At 37.5% G+C, this 22,406-nt stretch overlaps 1 protein-coding gene across 1 annotated transcript in view; it reads left to right on the plus strand.

The window, feature by feature from the left end:
* The window catches only part of LOC140144419 (inactive hydroxysteroid dehydrogenase-like protein 1), a 66,479-nt gene extending 45,037 nt beyond the window's left edge, over positions 1 to 21,442 (plus strand). The window contains exons 5-7 of the mRNA XM_072166227.1: positions 15,270 to 15,386; positions 16,003 to 16,230; positions 19,577 to 21,442. Coding sequence (XP_072022328.1) covers positions 15,270 to 15,386; positions 16,003 to 16,230; positions 19,577 to 19,750 — 519 coding nt within the window. The 3' untranslated portion in view covers positions 19,751 to 21,442. The remainder of the gene's footprint in view (positions 1 to 15,269; positions 15,387 to 16,002; positions 16,231 to 19,576) is intronic.
* Positions 21,443 to 22,406: the final 964 nt, after the last annotated feature.

The raw sequence follows: 22,406 nt of genomic DNA on the forward strand, positions 1-22,406 counted from the left end.
TTGATAAAATTCTGACTAATTTTTCGATTCACTATCGGAAACCTGCCGCCATTTCACCGCTTGGAAAGAGTGATCACTCAGGAGTTGTTTGGCCTCCCCTTGCAAGTTCCAAATCTAGTCCCAACGCAACATCTAGACGCTGTGTTAGACCCATCAAGGACTCAGGTATTCGCCAGTTTGGACGTTGGGTTTCTAATCACTCGTGGACAGAGGTTACGGAGCCTGAAGGAACAGTTGAGAAGTGTAATGCTTTTTACAAAACTCTTCAGAAAGCATTAGATGAGTACTTTCCTACCAAAGTGATCAAACTTCACGTCAAAGATAAGCCTTGATGACCCCGCTGTTAAAGAACTCATTCGGAAGCGACAAGCAGCTTTTAACCCCAATAACCCCCGCTGTGGAGATTCTACCGCACTAAAGTGACGAGAGCAATAATTAAGGCAAAACAAGAGTTCTATCATGGCGAGTCCAAAGACTCAAGAAGTCAAATCCTCTGCATGGTATCGTCAAATCAAAATCATGACTACACACAATAAGAATCAGCCAATGATTCAACCTCCCCCTGGTGTTGACGCGTCAAAACCTAAAATGGTTGCTGACAGTATTAATAGCCACTTTGTGTCGATAGGCAAGGATTTGACTCCTTTACAGTTTGAGACTCTTCCATCCTTCAGACCCACACCTCTATTGCCTACAATCAATGAATGGGATGTGTTTAACAAGTTGCGTAAGATTGGTGCAAAGAAAGCTAGCGGTCCCGATGGTATACCGGCATCCATTATACGTGAATTCGCTCATGAGTTGAGCTCTCCGTTGGCCATCATCTTGAACTCCTCTTTTAAGTGCGGTATTGTGCCCCACCAGTGGAAGAAAGCTATAGTAGTCCCGATACCCAAGACTGCGCATCCAATCTGGGATAAACTCCGGCCAGTCTCGCTCACGGATCATTTTGCGAAAACCGCTGAATCATTCATAACTGACTGGCTCATGCAAGACATTGAGCCAATTCTTGACAGTAACCAGTTTGGCAACAGGAAAGGTCGCTCCACAACACATTATCTAGCAAAGTTACTTGATAACCTTCACAAACATGCAGATAAGCCCAAGAATTTGAGCCGAATTGTGATCACTGACTTCAGTAAGGCTTATGATCGGGTGGACCATAACGTTGTCATTTCAAAAATGCTCCAAATGGGTGCGAGATCTGAACTGATTCCTTGGATTTGTGATTTTCTATCTTGTAGATCTCAATGTGTGAGGTACAAAAATGTCACATCTGACTGGAAGCAGTTAAACGGAGGTGTCCCACAGGGTACACTTCTGGGTCCTGCATCATTTCTATGTCTGGTAAATGACGCAGTTAATGCACAGGACTCTCATGTTACGGCGCTGAAATATGTTGATGACCTCACCATTGTAGAAAATTCACAAATAGGCAAAGAAAGTGTCATACAGGAGGACTTACACAGGTTTGTTACTTGGTCAGACAACAACAACATGTCTCTTAATGCAAAAAAATGTATGTCAATGACTGTTTGTTTTTCACAACAACAAGAGAGCCCATCTCCTCTTACTATAGCCAACCAACAACTGGCTGAAGTTAATGTTGTCAAAATCTTAGGTATCCAGATCAGCTCTGATCTCAAATGGGACACATACATCAGAGATGTAATAAAACGGGCATCTAGCAGGTTATATATGCTCACTACGCTTAAACGGTTCAACCTTCCCGTTAGAGACATGATTTCTGTTTACGTAGGGATATGTTAGGCCACTGTTGAGTATGTCGTGCCAATATGGCACGGTGGTATCACAAGGAGCAATCTCTTGCAATTGAACGCATCCAAAAACGAGCGTAGAATTATTTTAGGTCTGACCAGACAGTCATCTTATGAGGAGGCGCCCAAACTTGCGCACTTGAGAGACTCACACAAAGAAGAGAAAAAATTTGTCTTGAATTTGCTCAAAAACTCATGGAATCCGATTCTTTTCGTGAATGGCTCCCTGAAGAAAGGGTGAAAATGCATGGCCGTGAACTTAGAAATGGACACAAACTTACTCTTCCTAGGTGGCGCACAAATAGATACCGTGACAGCCCAATTCCTTACATGGTCAACCTGTTAAATAATGCTTAATAATTATATGCCATTGTATATGTCATTTGAACAATTTTAACTTATGTGCAATATTGCTCTTGTGTTTATTTATGCTTTAGATTGTATTGCCAGCTCATTGGTGTGTTTTTGTCCGGGACTAGGCCCCCTCTTTGCAAACTTTTCCTGGGGTCTTTTGTCCTCTCTTTTATAAGAGGACTTTTCCACCTTAGGATTTGGTTGCGGAGAGGGAGTTTGGCCCATTCGGTCAAATGTGTGTTATTATTTGCTCTTTAATATCATATTTATTGTGTGTTATATATTGTTTATTTTATATGTGAGCTTCACAGCAATTCAGCTTTTAGCTGCGAGTGTGTTTGAATAAACCATGAATAATAAATAATAGAATATCAAGAAAGCCTTCACAGCACTATACAATTCTTCATCAGAACATAAAGTTGCCTGCTTTGTGCTTTCAGTGAAGAAATCAAGTTGTACAACAAGTGCAGTTCAGGGGCACTTGTAATTCACGGACAAGATCTGAATTCAAAGACGGGTCAGTGATTTCACATATGGGGGTCTGTGATATCACATACGTCAAGCTTTGTTGATAGCTGGGCACTCGATGCAGCACATCGGAACAAAGCTGAGTGTATTAGAATAAGCTTTCCTATGTTTAGCAAATATCTACCTGTGCAAAAATTATATCTATCTGTGCAAATTCTATGTGCAAACACTTAGATTGCAATGGCCAAAATCAAATGTTGTGAAGTAAAAACATCCCAAGAGTTCCCGAGCCTGCGCTCTAATTCATGAATTGGATAGTAAAATTAGCGGGCACTCATAACTTGGGCTACAATGTAGCTACAACCTTGATAAGGCCTACTCACAAAATTATTCCCACTGCGCTCGCACATTCACCAAAATTACTAATTACTATTACTAATATCGCTTATGCACTGGGTTTTGAAACTAGGGAGTATGTGATTTATGAGACGCCTCTGAAATATGATGCTGTTATGTGACATGACGCTTCAAGATCAAGAGTATTTGATATCAGAGACGCTCTGTGAATTATGAGTGCCCCGAACTGAAATGTACTTTGTTATATCGACTCATTAAATGCTTCATTGCATGATACATGTAGCAGTGCAAATACACTGTATAAAAATTCCCTTTAAAAGGGAAGGCCAGCCTCAATGCAGAAGAGGTCTTGTAAATAGTTTGGGTCACCGTGAAAGGCATTTTTAGGATCACGCTTACATCCATGTTACATGGCAGTCCACCAAACCATCAATGTTGAGAACATGCACACTGAAACAGTAACATTTTTGAGTCATTTTTATCCATAAAACGATACAGGATAGGAGATAATTACTTTGACTTCAATGTGGTCCATATAATGAAGATTTTGATTCTACAACATTATTAGGATTAGATCTGTTATCAACATATCAATTATGCACTCACATGCAACCAAACATCATGCTATGCTCAGTAGTCCACAGATATGACCTCGTTGGTGATATAATATACCCCGCTAATTACCTTGTTGACCATGTCATTTTTTTTATATGCTGATTGCTGAACAAGTTTATGTTTATATGTAGGCCTAGCCTATGATAACTTTTTTTAAGTCATAATTAATTCAAACATAACTTGGGCAATACTCAATCGTTTTCGTTCGTTGAAATGGCAAAACATACTTTCTTTTCCTCATAAATCGAATTAGCAGACATCAAAAACATTTCCACCACAAGAAGTAAAAAAAATAATTCATACCGATAGAAGAAGGCTATAATCTTAGCTAATCTTTAGTGTACACAAATCCCATCTATGAATTAGATACCAGCCCTATGGGCTGGCGAAAAGTTAAGTTGAGAATCTTTTAAATATAGTGACACCTCTAACCAAGAAAGCATAGCACATGTCTTTGAAATATGGTTGCATTATTACACTCATGAATTTTGAACTCTAAACCTATGTATTTTATAACCCAAAAATCTCATTTGTAACCTATTACCTTAAAGTGATCCCAGCAAAAGCAGGCTAGCGGTACTCTGTACAAATTTCCTATACCGATTCCGAGGACAAGACTTGGGTCACAGTCGAATTCCCTGCTTTGTACGCGTCGACTCTTTATAGAGTTTGTACATGCGTTTTTGCATTCTTATTAACATTTGTAAAAAGCCAGCTGTGTACTTTCGTTGCGGTGCAGCTAAGTACAAAAATTGCAATTCAATTAAATGGATTGAAATTTAAAATGAATTTTATTTTCTGATTAGCATTTTACAGAGATTGTAATTTTATGAAATTGCAGGCAGTGGGCACGTTTTTTAATTTTAAACTAGGCATTAGTGAACCAGATGTGTACTTTCATCAAGCTGGATATAGCTAAGTAAAAATAATTACAGATCAATTAAAGGAATTTGCATTAAAAACCTACCCTTACTAAAAAAAAAGGGAAAACTTTTCTGATTTACATTTTTATAGAGATTGTACGGGTAATTTTTGTCTCGCCTGAACTTTGTTCAGGATGGGACTTAGTAATCACTATTTCTGTCTGTCCGTGTGTGGGGGTGTGTGTGTGTGGATGTATGTATGTATGTGTGTCCGTCCGGAGCTGTATCTGGGGAACCGTAAGACTTACGGCGACGCTACTTGGTGGGAGGAAGGGTATCCAAGTTTGCTCCGTAACCGTATGTTTTCGGTGAAAAATATGCAAATTAACATAGCTAATTTGCATAATTTATGCGAAAATCAGCGCAAATTGATAGTGGAGTTTGTGGACAAGATCCGTCGGGCGCATGGTAACGAAACCTGGTGGCAGCTATGATACACATCTGCTGATCACCTGATTAGTTTTTCGGCGAAAAATATGCGCATTTAGTTGTTAATTTGCATAATTTATGCTAACGATTCTACAAATATGGTTGGAAATCTGAAGAAATCCGCCTTGTGGAGCTGTATCTGGGGATTCGTAAGAACCCTAAGCCCTATGATGATGAAACGTGGTAGGGGTAGTATGACCAGAGGATCTCAACCCGATTCGATTTTCAGCGCAAAATATGGTAATTAAGTACCTAATTTGCATAATTTATGCATAAAATGCAAAAACCTATTTTCTCAGAGACTAGGGGTCGACGTTCTTCAAACTTGGTGGGTGGGTGCATCTTCACCCCAGACAGAACAAGTTTGTGTTGGTTAGTGCGTCAAGGTCACCCAAGGTCATCCAGGGGTCATCTGAGGTCAAATGACTAAAAACTGTTGTATGGGCACGAAACTTGGTGGGTACGGTCAACATAATGTGGTAGGGGGTAGTATGACCAGAGGATGCACACTAGTACCCCCCATGTGGCCCCTCCCACACACTCAAAGTTGGGGGGGGGGGGTCAAAAATTTAATGAAATATTGTTTTTATATGGCGCATTACATATATCAATTTCGGTCGTGTAGGCCAAGTTATTAGGCCAAAAAAAGACTGTAAAGAATGTCTCTCATGTACAAAAGTATAGGAAACTGAATAATTAAAACCACCTTTTTTAGGGTGAAGGAAGCATTTTTTTTTTTTTTTCTAAAACAGGTTCCCTAAGCCCTATGATGATGAAACGTGGTAGGGGGTGGTATGACCAGAGGATCTCAACCCGATTCGATTTTCAGCGCAAAATATGGTAATTAAGTACCTAATTTGCATAATTTATGCATAAAATGCAAAAACCTATTTTCTCGGAGACTAGGGGTCGCACGTTCTTCTAACTTGGTGGGTGGGTGCATCTTCACCCCAGACAGAACAAGTTTGTATTGGTTAGTGCGTCAAGGTCACCCAAGGTCATCCAGGGGTCATCTGAGGTCAAATGACTAAAAACTGTTGTATGGGCACGAAACTTGGTGGGTACGGTCAACATAATGTGGTAGGGGGTAGTATGACCAGAGGATGCACACTAGTACCCCCCCTGTGGCCCCTCCCACACACACTCAAAGTTGAGGGGGGTCAAAAATTTAATGACATATTGTTTTTATATTGCGCATTACCTATATCAATTCGGTCGTGTAGGCTAAGTTATTAGGCCAAAAAAAAGACTTTGAAGAATGTCTCTCATGTACAAAAGTATAGGAAACTGAATAATTAAAACCACCTTTTTAGGGTGAAGGAAGCATTTTTTCAAAAAAATGTCTAAAACAGGTTCCCTAAGCCCTATGATGATGAAACGTAGTCCCGGGGGTGCCACTCATATACCATTGCATGTTGTCATCACTGACCAGACACTTTTATTTTTCACCCAAAACACTAACATGCCCAAGGGCTGAAAGGTAACCCTTACCACTGACCTGCTATGAAAAAAGGATACCCAAATCACTGACCACAGCCATGGTGCAAACAAAGGTACCCATATCACTGACCTTACATGTCCCAATGACCCTTTTCACTGACGAAGGTAGAAAGCAATATTTACCTAGTGTATTTCCAATCCCTTTACATACAATTTCTGTTATAATATAAAAATTGTGGTCATACACAACAAACAAGCTGCAATCATTTCATTGGTATCCAATTAGTACAAGTACATCCTGGGAAGATCATACACCAACAGGTTATTTGTAGTGGAAAAGTTTTATTTCCTATTCTTGGCAATAAATACATGAACCATATTAAATTGAAATATAAAGCACTTTTTTTCCCCGTTTAACTTCGGTTTTGCGCGGGTGACAAACAGCGATGGCAAATGTCCCCGGCAAATGTCACTTCACGATTTCCAAAAGGCATGGTTCCTGTCATATCTGGTTCAGCAGTCAAACGTATGTCGTAATCCATTCCGATTACACAGTATCTGTACCTTGTACAAAATTCGTAGTCTCTACGCCCGTCTCTACGCAGCCCGCTCGGCAGCATGCACAAACATCAGCGAGTTTTAATCATGGTACAAGACCGGGCACAAGACTAATATATTACACTTACAGACTCGGAAGTAAGAAGTTGTTTACAATCAGGAACGAAAACAGCGGCTGACGTCAAATGCTGGACTTTGATTTTTCATGAACCCAAAACGCCGACATATCTATTGTAAAAAAGGTACCCTTTTTTCCAGAAAACACCAAAATTGAGACCCTTTTCGCGTCCCGCGCGGGACATGGCCTATGCTTAAAAAGATACCCTTTTACCGCGAAATTTTGGTCGGTGATGACTTCATTGACGGTTCAACTGGCACCCCCGGGAACGTAGTAGGGGGTAGTATGACCAGAGGATCTCAACCCGATTCGATTTTCAGCGCAAAATATGGTAATTAAGTACCTAATTTGCATAATTTATGCATAAAATGCAAAACCTATTTTCTCGGAGACTAGGGGTCGCACGTTCTTCAAACTTGGTGGGTGGGTGCATTTTCACCCCAGACAGAACAAGTTTGTATTGGTTAGTGTGTCAAGGTCACCCAAGGTCATCCAGGGGTCATCTGAGGTCAAATGACTAAAAACTGTCGTATGGGCACGAAACTTGGTGGGTACGGTCAACATAATGTGGTAGGGGGTAGTATGACCAGAGGATGCACACTAGTACCCCCCCCCCCCATGTGGCCCCTCCCACACACTCAAAGTTGAGAGGGGGGTCAAAAATTTAATGAAATATTGTTTTTATATTGCGCATTACATATATCAATTTCGGTCGTGTAGGCCAAGGTAGTACACCAAAAAAAGACTCTGAAGATTGTAACTCATGTACAAAATTATAGGAAACTGAATAATTAAAACCACCTTTTTAGGGTGAAGGAAGCATTTTTCAAAAAAATGTCTAAAACAGGTTCCCTAAGCCCTATGATGATGAAACGTGGTAGGGGGTGGTATGACCAGAGGATCTCAACCCGATTCGATTTTCAGCGCAAAATATGGTAATTAAGTACCTAATTTGCATAATTTATGCATAAAATGCAAAAACCTATTTTCTCGGAGACTAGGGGTCGCATACGTTCTTCAAACTTGGTGGGTGGGTGCATTTTCACCCCAGACAGAACAAGTTTGTATTGGTTAGTGTGTCAAGGTCACCCAAGGTCATCCAGGGGTCATCTGAGGTCAAATGACTAAAAACTGTCGATGGGCACGAAACTTGGTGGGTACGGTCAACATGTGGTAGGGGGTAGTATGACCAGAGGATGCACACTAGTACCCCCCCCCCCCATGTGGCCCCTCCCACACACTCAAAGTTGAGAGGGGGGTCAAAAATTTAATGAAATATTGTTTTTATATTATGCATTACATATATCAATTTCGGTCGTGTAGGCCAAGTTATTACGCCAAAAAAAGACTTTGAAGTATGTCTCTCATGTACAAAAGTATAGGAAACTGAATAATTAAAACCACCTTTTTAGGGTGAAGGAAGCATTTTTTCAAAAAAATGTCTAAAACAGGTTTTATGTCAAAAATGGTCTCTTTTGGGGTGCTACATCGAGTCAAATGTTCACAAGATTATTTCAGGGTCATCCGAGGTCACCCAGGGTTCATCTAAGGTCAAATTACTAAAACTGTCGATGGGCATGAAACTGGTGGGTACAATCAACATTTAGAGTCAAATGTTCGGAAGATTATTTCGGGGTCATCTGAGGTCACCAGGGGTCATCTGAGGTCAAATTACTAAAACTGTCGTATGGGCATGAAACTTGGTGGGTACAGTCAACATTTCGAGTACAATTTTCGGAAGGTTATTTCGGGTTCATCCGAGGTCACCCAAGGGTCATCTGAGGTCAAATTACTAAAAACTGTCGTATGGGCATGAAACTTGGTGGGTACAGTCAACATTTAGAGTCAAAGTTTCGGAAGGTAATTTCGGGGTCATCCAAGGTCACACAGGGGTCATCTGAGGTCACATTACTAAAAACTGTCATATGGGCATGAAACTTGGTGGGTACAGTCAACATTTAGAGTCAAAGTTTCGGAAGGTAATTTAGGGGTCATCCAAGGTCACTCATGGGTCATCTGAGGTCAAATTACTAAAACTGTCGTGTGGCCAGCCGAGACCCACCAAAATTTAGGGATCAAAGGTCAAATTCCAATATTGGTCCAAGCAAGCTCAAATTGAACAGGCAAATCGCCATGGGTTGTTGCAGGTTCATTTACTTCTACCAAAAGTAATCGTAAAAGCAGGCGATCGCGAAAGCAGGCGAGACTCGTGGTTCGAGAACCGCCTTGTATGAAATTGTAGGCACCTGTGTGCATTTTGTACAACTTTGCAGAGTTTTTATCCGCTTTTGCAGTCCAATTACCATTTTGTATTCGTTAACTTGTCATTTGTGAACCAGGTGTGTACTGTCATGGAATTCTGGCTGTAGGTTTAAAAAAATTGACAACAAGAATCGAGTCATAAGTATGCACTTTCAAAGTGTATAATTGTAGCAATTTAGTTTTTATGGCAGAAAAAGTAATATGAGAATGTTGGTCTAACAAGCCATTTGGTTAATATATTTATTATTGGAAATAATCTTAATCATGTGACCAATCATGGAACATATGTTTAGAAACAACAATAAGTTGATGATGAGATTACACGAACATTTAGTAAAATTGTAAATGATAATAATTTTAAAGCTAAAATTTTAGAATATAAACTGTGGTGTACCCTAATGGTAAATTCTTGGATCCCTTTTATTTATATTACCATACTGACGCCGAGTACCCGGCGCGAGTATAGTCCAACCTTAGAATAAAGTCCCGCCCCCAAATTTTTTTTTAAGTTATTTTTTTCGGCTTTGGAGTGCCCCTGGACCTAGACCTATTATGCTAGGATCATTCATGGTTGATTTTAAAAAATTTTAAAAAAACACAAATATTGTAGGCCTATGTGTTTTGAATAAATTTGTACTCATGTCATAATCTATTAATGATTTCAAAATGCATTGAATTTGTATATATATATAAACGATAATAAATACATGAAGGATGTTCCAATATTCTCTCTGCTGATTACACAACAATTTTAGTGATTTCTAAAACAAAATCAGAAACTGGAGGGGAACCTCGGGGGCACTTGTATTTCAAGGTGGACACCATACTGGGTACAAAAACAAGTAAAAGGGTTGTTTTTCAGCATTGGGCAAATCCAGCGCTGTACCTGTTTAGGGTGTCAAAAAACGCCAAAAATCAGGAAAAGGGTATAAAATACTTGCTTAGGGTACCAAAGTTTAATGGCAAAATAAAAAAGGGTGAAATAGGCTATGTTTGGCTTCTATCAGAACACATCGTAGGGTAAAACATTAAGTAACATCAAACTACTTATATTAAACAAGAACCTGAGCATGCATTATTACTCTATAGTGTTAAAAAATGGCAAAATACTTGTTTAGGGTATGTTTGGCACGCGCTGAATAATCAGGGTTAGAATTTCGGCGAGAATCTGTGAATAGATTCTCGCAAAGATTCTCGTAAACAGATTTGCGTGAATCAAAGTTGACTCTCGCAAACTTTTGTAGTTTACACAGATTTACACACATTTGCAAGAATCAAATGATTCTCGCAAATTAATTCTGCAAGAATCAAGATTGATTCTCGCCCAGTGAAACGCACTTCTGACCCTGATAATACTCGCTTAGGGTGCGTTTGAGAGTCCATACCTGAGCATGGTGTCCATCACGTAATGTAAGTGCCCCCTCCCCCCTCAGGGGAACCCCACTCCCCCCTCTTGATGTCTTCACTTTCGTTAAGAGTGTTACCATTTTCATCATTTATAACATCATGGGGGTCTACTTCTTTGTAATTTCTTTGGCAATACCAAAAGGTATTTTGAGTCACCCTTACACCTGTCCATTTTGATGTACCGTAAAATGGGGTAACTTTGGGCACTTTTCAAGAGTTTTTAAACCACTGCTTCCAAACAAAACCAATTATATTTCTAATTAACTCTTTTTTGTGACATTAGGGTTCCCTTCTACACCTTGAAGTTGAAAAAATTTTTAAATAATTTTGTAAAATTTCAAAGTTTAGGGGCCTGAGCTTTCGATCCTAGCAGGATCTTTATCAAAGGCAAAGTAACAAGACAACACACAAACATGCATATATATAGTGACATGGACATAAAGGAAAAGGAAATTAGCAAGACAATAGGAGACATAAGTGGTTCCTGGGAACTATCAATTGGGGCAGGAAGTGGTATGTCATGAATGGAGATGAGAGGGATAAGGAAATGAATGAAGACAATGGGCTGAATAGAAAAATGAAAATGTGTGGTTAAAATAATAAAAATTCCTTTAAAAAGGAACAGGGCGAACAAATGAGGAAGTGTCAAGATAAAGGTGTAGTAAGGAATCAAATTTGATTAAAAAAATGAATAGGTTCTTGTCAATTATTAAAGTTTAAGCTACTTAGAACATAATTTGCACTTGAATGAAAACATCCATTAGTTCATTCTGTTGAATGCCAATAGTGAGTCTCCCCCATATTTCTACTTTTCATGTTGCTTCGGTTATTCGTTAACGAAAGTATTTATACCTAAAAATAATTTCATGCTGACATCTACAAAATTTATTTATCAGTTGAACAAGTTCACCCTCTGCATAAAATTCTTTTATTTTGAACATGTTGAATGCCAATAATGTACCTCCCCATGCATTGTATTTCTACTTTTTATGTCACTCTGGTTATTAAAACTAGGCTAGTACTTTATTTTCCGTCTTAGAGATGTGGCGATCAACTATTAACTCAAAATCAAAATGAAAATAAAATCTTCTGAAAGTAATAAAATATCTATATTATAAAGAGTATACTATTAATGAAAAAGTTAGGCCTAAAACTAATTAGACCTATAACAAATCAAACTCAAATAATTTATTTTCAAATTACATACCTTAAAATCTTCTGAAAGACAAACGGTTTTGTCTCAGCCATTTATTAATTTCTAGAATATGCCGCAAATACCACCTTAAGATCTATGCATGACGACATCATAATTCATCTCTATTAGATTTTCAGTGTATAAGCAAGTAGAAGTAATATCATCACTACAATATGCCCCCAAAACAGAACTCCCCACCCCACATAATCGCAAATTGACACGACAGCTTCATTCCAATTCAAATTTAATATTTCATCCAAAACGGTCCTGTGATACACTTTCCCCAATCAAACACATTTGCATTTGATCATCTTCTACTCTTCCCTGAGTAGATCATTATAATATCAAATCTAAACACCATGCCATGGAATTCACCATATCACGTCCGAACTCACATGCACATTGGGCCCCATTCCTTTTTAAAGGAATTTTTATTTATTGTCATTGCATGTAGTAGGCCTATTTAATTATTTTACTGCTAGCAACATATGGCATTTATTGAACATTGACTTCAACGTATACAGCTGTATACCACCATGTTGAATTGCATTCTAAATACGAAGAATGTCCTTTTGATATAAAATAATTTTGATTTTTTGAAATTCGCAAATGATGATTTTTACTTAAAGTGTATGTAGGTGGGAAAAAAAAAAGTCGACGATCAATTGAAAATTTTGACCTTTCAGTATTGAAGATATGGATCTCTTTCCCAAAACACAAAAAATTAGGTCATTTTGGGAAAAAATCCATATTTTCAATATGATAGGTAAAAATTTTCAATTGATCGGCTTTTCCTCCCAGCTACATACACTTTAAGAATATGTCATTAGATTTATAACATTTACTTCGAGGACTGTTATATATCAAAAATATGAAAAATATCAAATTTTAATAATTTGTCATAAAATTTGTAGGCCTATTACATCGTGATTTCAAAAATGAAAATTATTTGATATCAGAAAGACATTCTTCAGATTAGGAATGCAATTCCATATGTCTGATATGTGCTCTCATGTCCCCCAAAAATACTATCGAAACGCCCATTCTAGATCCCTTAAGTACTCAAGGTTGTGTTTGTATAAATGATTCAGTTATAAACACAGCCTCGTGAAAAGGTCATGTTGACATAAATTAATTGACTGTGTGGTTCATGGGTTAAAGTATCATTATCAGATTCTATACGCTATAGTTAACAACAAGCACATGCAAGCAAGTATTTTGCCAGTATCAATAAAACTATAATGAGGCTATTATTATGTAGCCCAACTGTACGCATAATCTGGCAATACCGCTCAGTCTTAGAGAAATGAGAAATATCTGTTGCAATTTTCTGATTTGCATAAAAGTAATGCTAGTTCATGGAAGTTGTAAAACAATTATTTCGCTTAATACAAACATATTCCTTGGTAAGACAACTTTATAGCACTGTTTGAATATCAACATGAAGTAGTAATGACAAATTTAAATGGACACTATCGCCTCTGTAGTTTCCTGATTACATAGACAGCACGAATATTTCATTTTTATTCTGAAACGCCGTGAAGAAGTAAGTAGTACAAAACCCAGCGCAATATGGGTCGAAAATCGCTTCGCGATTTTCGCCCAAAAACTACAAAAACATAATACATGATGATGGAAGTAAAAGGGAAATAAAAACTAAAATAATAAAGTGGATGGAAAATATAAATAACAAAATAGGAAGAAAAAAAAAATTTGGGGGGGTTGGTTGGAATATTATGATAATGAAAACCAAGTTAATCGTTTCCCTCTTGGATGTTGAGACCATGTGGTTGGATGGTACGTAGGCGCTTCATCCAGAATTTCTCCCTGCTGGCACGGATGGTGTCAGGACGGTTACCTAAAGACTCAATCCCTGAAGGATCATGTCGGAGATAGAGTGGTTGGGGAGGTTAAAGTGATCACCAACAGGGGTGTCAAGCTTCTTGGTGTTGACTGTGGACCGGTGTCCATAAAACCGCTTCTTAAGTAAAATAATTTTGTAACGGTGCCCTAGGGGTTAAAAATGACCTGACCAAAGTTACCCCGCCTTTGGGGCAACTTTGGTCACAGTACGACATAATCCATGAAGGAAAAAAAATTTAAAAAATTGATCTATGCTGAATATGGGCAAGTTGTTGTTTTTGTGACATTTGACATCTTGCAAAATTAATCAAACACACATCCTTGCTCACAAATATCGATTTTATTTTTCTGAAAAAATGTAAAAAATCCCGCTTTTTCAGTAAATTTCAAGGAAATTACACATGAGCGACTATTATTTCTTCCAAACATATTTCTTAACAAATTGACACCAAATATGACTAAAAACAATGCTGCTGTATGAAAATATGACCATTTAAAAAAATATATTTGACCGACCAAAGTTACCCCGCTGACCGAAGTTACCCCATTTTACGGTAGTTATATCAGGCGATATGAAATGCCACACTGATATATATTTGTTGAGCAGGCAGATCTTCTGATTCTGCTGCTTCTGCTTCCATTTCTTTCATCAAACCCTCTTTTAAAATGCTACTAGTGCCAGACACTTGCGCTGATCTCGACCAAACTTAGCCACAAAAAAGAAGCACTGACCCAAGCTCCTTCTATAGTATAGATATCTACTTCGATTCACCGACACTAGCTTTGAAGTTCAGCATGTTCCGTGTTAGCTTTAGCGTTACTTGGTTTGTGTACATTCTGTTACATGCGCGATCAACATGTCGCATATATGTACACGCAAGAAACCAGGCTAAGCCAACACAGCAAACGCTGAACTTCAAAGCTAGTGCCGGTGACTTGAGGTAGATATATAGACTATAATTTATTAAAGTGTAATCAGTCAGATTTTATTTTGTGACTGTCAGAAAATCAGAAACAGCTATACTCCAATATAGTCACTTTAAAATCACCCGACTATTAATTAGTACTAGATCATTTGAATCCAGTCAGCATGTAATTTTATTTTGGATTAATCAGTCAATTGATTGATTAATTAATGGATCAATTGATCTATCACTTGATTGATTACTTAATTGATTGGTTGATTTATTTTATTGATTGATTGTGGTTGGTTGGTTGATTGATTGTTGATTAATTAATTGATTGATTTTTTTATGTGGAGCATATCTAGGCATTAACAGCTGAAATCTAGGAGCTGACGCTGACGAAACTTCGGCCAGGCACAGGTGACCTGGTGAACGAAGGGGGTCGACGTAGATAGCAGGTCCGGGCAATTTTTACAGGACATTCAAGTGTAGCCAACAATCGGGCTTATTATCATGGGACCTCTTACACCAAAGGCAAAGACGTTCAGTGTGCCACACTGCTCCCTAATTGATTGATTGATTGATTATTTTTTTCAGATGACAAAGATAGTGCTACCTCAGATGGTTGATAGAAGGTGTGGTGCTGTTATCAATATTTCTGCCGGTGCCGCAATACATCCTAATCCACAGTTGGCTGTGTATACTGCTAGTAAGGTAAGCAGTGTGTTAGCTACCCACCCGCCCACCTGTCATTTTGGACAGGCAGTTTGCTCCAGGGACAGGCAGAATAACACCTGTGGCAAATGTTAAATTTTAAATATAATGTTTGAATAAGTTCTATGAACTTGAAACAAGACCAGACTTATAAATCAAGGCTATAACAACAACTATTTGAACTGACTGAACCCCAGAAGGTGCGGAAGTCTGGTTTATGTTTTAAGGGTTACATTTTGGATGGGCATTTTGATGAAATTGATAGGTACTTGTTAAATCCTAGCGAAGACCATGTAACACTTACAATGAAGCAAATAAGGAAGATTGTAAACAGCACCGCTTATTATAAAAAATTAAATGATGTCATTGTCAATCATCAATGTTTGAAATCCAAGCACTGGGCAAATCAATCGATCTCCTGATTGACAAACATTGACCTGCCAGTGCAAACCAAATGGCAAATACCCTCGCAGTGTTGCCTTTTCTGATACATGTTAGCCCAGTTTTACATAATATATTTTACCCCAGCGAATTCTGATCAATATTACCAAAGTTACAGAAATTTTTTCATAGCTCTTTTAAACATTTTACCCTACAATAAATTGTATTTCCACAGACCTACATGGATTACTTTTCAAGATCTATAGAGTATGAATACAAAGATAAAGGCATTGTAGTTCAGAGTCTACTTCCATCTTATGTAGCTACCAAGATGACAGACTTTGGGCATAAGACACCCAAGACCAGCTTCTTGATCCCATCAGCAAGCGTGTATGCTAGGCATGCTTTAGCTACACTAGGAATGTCTAATAGAACAACTGGCTATTGGCCACATACTCTACAGGTAAGGACTTGTTTGTTTGTTTGCCTTTTTTCTGTCTTTTTCTTCTTGTTTGTCTCAACAGCTTGCAAAATTTCTACACCAATGTCTAATAGGCTGTTGGTCACATCACACCCTACAGTTGGGAAGTAACTATGTTATTTTTTGTTTATTTCTTGGTTTGGTAACTTTAGGTAATCCAGCTATTTTGAAATTAAAATGTATACATAATGTATGTGACTGTGTGCATTTGTATACATTGTAATGACAAGCATTTCTACATTAGGATTATCAGTTGTTTGTAAATTAAACCTCCGAAATACAGATTATTTATGGAACTATCCACTGGACAAAGCACCATTTGCATAGAAGGAGCCCATATTATCATTACGAGGGGGTATCCAAAAGTTTTTGACATCACCCAGAAGGAAAAGAGCTATATTGATGAAATTTTGTCAGTGTAATCACTGGTCCTTATGTACATTATGGTCCAAAATGGTCTCATTAGTATGTTTACTTTCTTTACAGGTGGCGCTAGATGGGCAGTAGGCGCATAACCTACAAGATGGTGAAAATTGAGGCATGCATCATGATTTAAGTTCCTGCATTTGAAGGGTTAGGCCTACAATGCTCAGAAAATCTATGATGAAATGAAAGCTATCTACGGTGATGATTGCCCATCATATGGCACTGTTGCTTTTTGAAAAAGGAATTTTCAAACTGGCCACATGACCCTCACAGATAAGCCAAGAAGTGGACATCCATCACTTACGGATGATGTGGCCACAGTGAAAAAACTCAAGAAAGTGGGGGATCTTATCATGAACAGGTTATGCGCCTACTTCCCATCTAGCGCCACCTGTAAAGAAAGTAAACATACTTATGAGACCATTTTTGGACCATAATGTACATAAGGACCAGTGATTACACTGGAAAAATTTCATCAATATAGCTCTTTTCCTTCTGGGCGATGTCAAAAACTTTTGGATACCCCCTCGTATATGTGAATGTGATATGATCAAGCAAAATCAGTCGCAAGTGTGATATATTGATTTACAGATGTAGCCAAACAAAGACAATGGTCTCTTGTTTTGGAACACTTCAACTGTTCATATCTTTGGAACTAAATGATCAATTTCAATGGGGTTTTCTGTAAATTGTAGCTTTCCATAAAATGTTTTATACAATCATGTAAAAACTGAAAATTGAATATGCCTGACTTCAGACTGATTTTGCTTGATCACACCATATATTATGATAAAATAATGTTTTTGTTTGATCCTGCATGCTGTTAGTAAGGACCCGACTACCCGAAATATTTCCCCATAGCTGATGGTGGCAATATAAAGAGTAGTTGTGGGTAGTCTATGTAGTATTGGGAATGTAGATTCTCTTTCTGTATTTCTGTGAATCAAATGTAAGACCTGTGAGCACGCTGTTTTCAAAACATTATGTCATGATCCTGATGTTGCACGATTCAATGCTATTTTATGACATAACTTGCCATAAGAAACATATCAGCCTCTTCAGGTATTCGACAGACATTCATAACCTCATGAATATAATGTGAAGCCTGTAATCCAATCAAAAGAAATTCATTGCCTGACTGCGCACTTATCCGAGATACGTTATAATGACTTCTGTGTGTGCATGCATCATGATGCGTGTATACGCTAAGCGTTATAGGAACGCACATGCCCACATGTTGCCGTCGCGCTTCTGTGATTGATAGCTCTTGTTGTCGGTGCTAATGTCAAGTTTGCCTGGTCGATTTTTTTTGTAGGGTAGGTTATAACAATAATTAAAATTGTTTATATTTAACAGTGTTTTATGGCATAAAATAACAAAATGCTATTTTGATTTCTTCAAATATTAGATACAACGGTAATGAATGACAATAAAACCTTTGCACCATCTATTTTGAGTTCAATGTGTTAAATTGTCGGGTTTTGTTTTGGGCCTCGGTATTTTTCCTCGGCCCATAACAAAACCCTCCATTTTCCCACAATAACCTCAAAATAGATGGTATGCAGTTATTATTGTTTAAAATTTTTTATAATTATACTACTATGCAAGATGTTATTACTAGGGATGCCCACTGTCAATACAGTTTCCACTAGAACGATTTTTCATTTACTGTGTGCGTGCACTCACACACGTATTGTCTATGGAGAAACTGATCGATACAAGAAATCCCAGGCCTGTTAAATGGCGTACATACTTGTTTTGATCCAAATGTAGGCCTATATCAGGGTGTTTCAAGAAATTCCTGATTCCACCAGAAAACATTAACCAAACTTTTTCCTGATTGGTCAGCAAATAGAGAGGACCTCCCTTCATGAAGAGATCAACTTTGTTTAATGAAAAATTTAATGAGATGGGAACTACAACAAGTTGAAGTGACACCATTCCGTGCATCAGGTGTTCAAACGCAATTATCTCCGAATTTGGAGTGAATCAGACAAGCAAACTTACATAGTCATAAAATGTAACTATTTTTGAAGACAAAATGTACAGGATGTTAAGAAATTTAAGAATGTTTAAGCCTACCGCGGCCCATCGCAAATCATACACTTCTCACTACCATGTCCATTTCATATGCTATCCATCATGGCTTCCATGCACACACAGTGTATTGCTCAATGTAGTAAAGATAACCTTTGAGTTGGAGCAAATTTCTCAAAATTGGTAGTGATTAATGTTACCAAACTTATGCCATGATGAAATATAATAATTTTTGAAGATAAAATGTGCTGACCTTAAAAGATTGAACAATGTTTAAGACTACCGCTATTCATTTGAAATAATGCACTTATTGTTCATCTCCTCTATGGACATATTTTCCATGGCGGCCATCTATGATCATGCTTGCGGTTTCACCAAACAAACTATGGGTTTTGAGGTCTTACATTTTTTGTTGTATGTCAACAAAATCGATTTAATTTTCAGGATAATCTTATTTTCATGTTGTTATAAGCAAATATAATGTTCCAGATAACCCTAGTTAATAAATACATTAAGAAAAAGTACCTTAAAATTGCACTTTCAGTTAGTATTCCTTTTTGGACTTTAACTTTTTAACATGTTCTAGCAGCCCTATATAAAACCGTGACACTCAAAAGGCCATATCTCTGAAATGAAATGTCCGATTAAGATTATTTAAACGCCAAAATGTTTCTTTCATCAATTCCCAGCCAATAAGTTAGGTCTGAATCAATTTAAAAGTACTTCAATTTTTAGTGGACATGCCTATTATTACTACGCAAGTTGTAACCAGTGTTTCCTGAGTGAAATCTTTGCAATCATCTTTTATTTTACCAGACAGAAGTACTGATGATGAAATTTTCCTGAACATCTTTTTTATTCACAGTTTTGGGTCTCCAGCATGATTCCAGAATGGCTCTGGCTCTGGGGAGCAAGCGCACTGAATAGCGCCCTCAGAAGACAAGCTAAAGCTAGGAAGCGACACCACTCCAGGTCACGTATGGCTGCATCTGCCTCTACCTCAAGTGTAGAAGCTGCTGCTGAGACAAGTGCAATTTGAATGTGTGATTATAACAGAGTATAGAGTCTATTTTATTTATGTAAGAAAAAACAATTATGGACAACTTAGAAAACTTCAGATGATTGCTGATCAGGTCAACATGTTTTTGAATGTTTTTTTTTGCAAATGTGACACCATCTGGTGCATGGGGGCCAAAGGCGGCAAATTTGAAAGTGAGATAATGGCAAAAATAAAAAGTAAAAAACAATAAAATACATAAGAAAATAGACATCAAAAAACTTCCTTACGGTACTTTAGAATCAAGTATGCTAGAGCTTTGTTGTTTTCAGTCAATGATAGCCTATAGTAATTTGTATGTGTAATGTAATAATTATAGTAATTCAATTTTCAAAAATGCCTCCTTTGGCCCCCTTGGACCAGATCGTGTCACAAATAAGCTTTTTACTACTACATCTCATTACGTGCAGAATTGTTTTCAGAAGTGAAACTCTTTTGTTTGTAGATGATTCATGGAGTAATTGGATAAGTCTGAAGGTGTCATATTTGCATGTCACTCAAGGTGGGGAAAATTATGTATATTGTTTCACCATTCCCCAGCATTATATAGACAACAAAAGAATTAAGGTACCAGTTATTTTCACTCATGTATATCATAAACAAAGACAGATATATCATAATTAGAACCAGCAGCCAATCAGGGTTGCCAAAACATTTCACCCCGAATCGCGGGTCAAATAATCCAAAAGTCGCCCAATTTTTCTCTTTACCATTGGTTTCTATGGGGCAGGAAACTATCGGAAGTCGCAGGAGCAAATAGTGACAAGTCGCCCAATTTTTTTCTTAACCATTGGTTTCTATGGGACAGGAAATTGTCAAAAGTCGTGAGGAAAATCTTCAAAAGTCGCCCAATTGGGCAACCAAATTGCGGGTTTGGCAACCGTGCAGCCAATAGCTGCATCTTTTAGCTCGGAATTAAGACCTTTATTTAAGACACAATGATAAGATGATAAGTTGCAGTTTGCGCCATTGGAATGTTGTATACTCTATTGATTAGGACACAAAGTGTTCTCAAATGTGCCTACCTTTGATTAGGACATCAAAATGCAACTTCTGATTTAATTCCTTCCTTGGGTTTTAGGTCACTGTTTTTCAGATGAGGTCTTAAATCAGAGCTAAAGAGTACTGGGGTACACATAACTGGTACCTTAATTTTTTGCGGTCTGTAGTGTGTTTGCAATCAAATTTGTTATGCTGATATACCGTAAAACCCCGTCTACAAGCATATAGAGTGCTTCTGATGAAAACTACATTAATCCAGGCACCATTATGGAGTTTGAACAAATAAGTTACGGATCCAAGCATATGCAAACAAGTATTATTTTAAGACCAATCTATTGTATTTGTATATTTACGCTTGCTTCGAATTAATTTAGCTTTCATTAAAAACACTATATATGCTTGTAGACGGGGATTTACGGTATGTGAAATTAATTAGTTCAAGCTACAAGTTTGGAGACGTAGTCAAGTCCAATATTTTTACTTTTAGTGAGACCAATAAATATTGACCGTAAAGCATTCAATTTTATCATTAATATGTTTTGGATCTAATATTTCCACACACTTGGATTTTCACACTCTTGGATTTATCAAAACATAATTATATAAAATTGGATGGTTTGAACACAATACTGCAAATTTATTGGTTGAGCTATGAATTTTAAAATATTGGACGAGACGTAGTTGAGTCCAATATTTTATAACTTATATTTTATCATTATATTATGTTTTCAGAATCTTGGATTTTTTTCCCAGAAATTTCCCCCATTTTAGGCAATTTTTTAAGGGTCATTTTTTTAATTAGGAGAAGAAAAAAATAATTTTTTCTTCAGATTTTCGGTAATATTTTTGCATGTATACAACTCATGAACTGTAGGCCCACAAAAACCTGAAAATTGCACTTAACTTTCAATTTGTACCAATCAGGGCTGTAAAGTTCAATCAAAATTATAACACGTAAGCATTCGTAACAGTAAAATCCAACTCCAAGTCAAACACGTAACAGTAAAATCCAACTCTAACTCAAACACATAAAATTGTAAATGTGTGTAAAATCCAATTCCAAGTGAAACACATAGAAACTCTAATGCAAGACTCCAAACTGTCGGAAAACTCGTAAAAGTTTAAATCAATTGTAGTTGATGGTAACATTACAATTACAATTACAACATGTGAACATTCCTGTTGTCTTGCTTGTATAACTTGCGTAGTACTATTACTTACTAGTACTAGACATGCTAGATATTTGTTGTGGTGCTCGATCTACAGGCATGACAGGTAGATCATAAAGTAGCTCTTCATTGCAATCTTCCATCAGTGCTTGCATTTATGATTTGTTAAGGAGCAATTCTGTTGCCTCAGGCTCGGTTTCAGACTGGAGATCTAGATGGAGGAGCACGCGAGCATATTGATGGCGGCAATAGAGATCCAGACAAGGCATCTAATATTTTTTACTTTTTTGCATCGTTTGGTCGACCAATATAAGTCTGGATGCTGCATTTGTTTGTGTGTCCCGACTCGTTGCAGATATCCCTTGCTGCAAAACCACATTCACCAAGAATAGTGATACAAGTGGCTCTTAAACTATGATTTGTGTGATGTCTCGAAAGACCCGCAGCTAATTTAAAAGCTTAGCCAT

The sequence above is a fragment of the Amphiura filiformis genome, unplaced genomic scaffold (assembly GCF_039555335.1).
Source record: "Amphiura filiformis unplaced genomic scaffold, Afil_fr2py scaffold_54, whole genome shotgun sequence".
Taxonomy (NCBI): Eukaryota; Metazoa; Echinodermata; class Ophiuroidea; order Amphilepidida; family Amphiuridae; genus Amphiura; species Amphiura filiformis.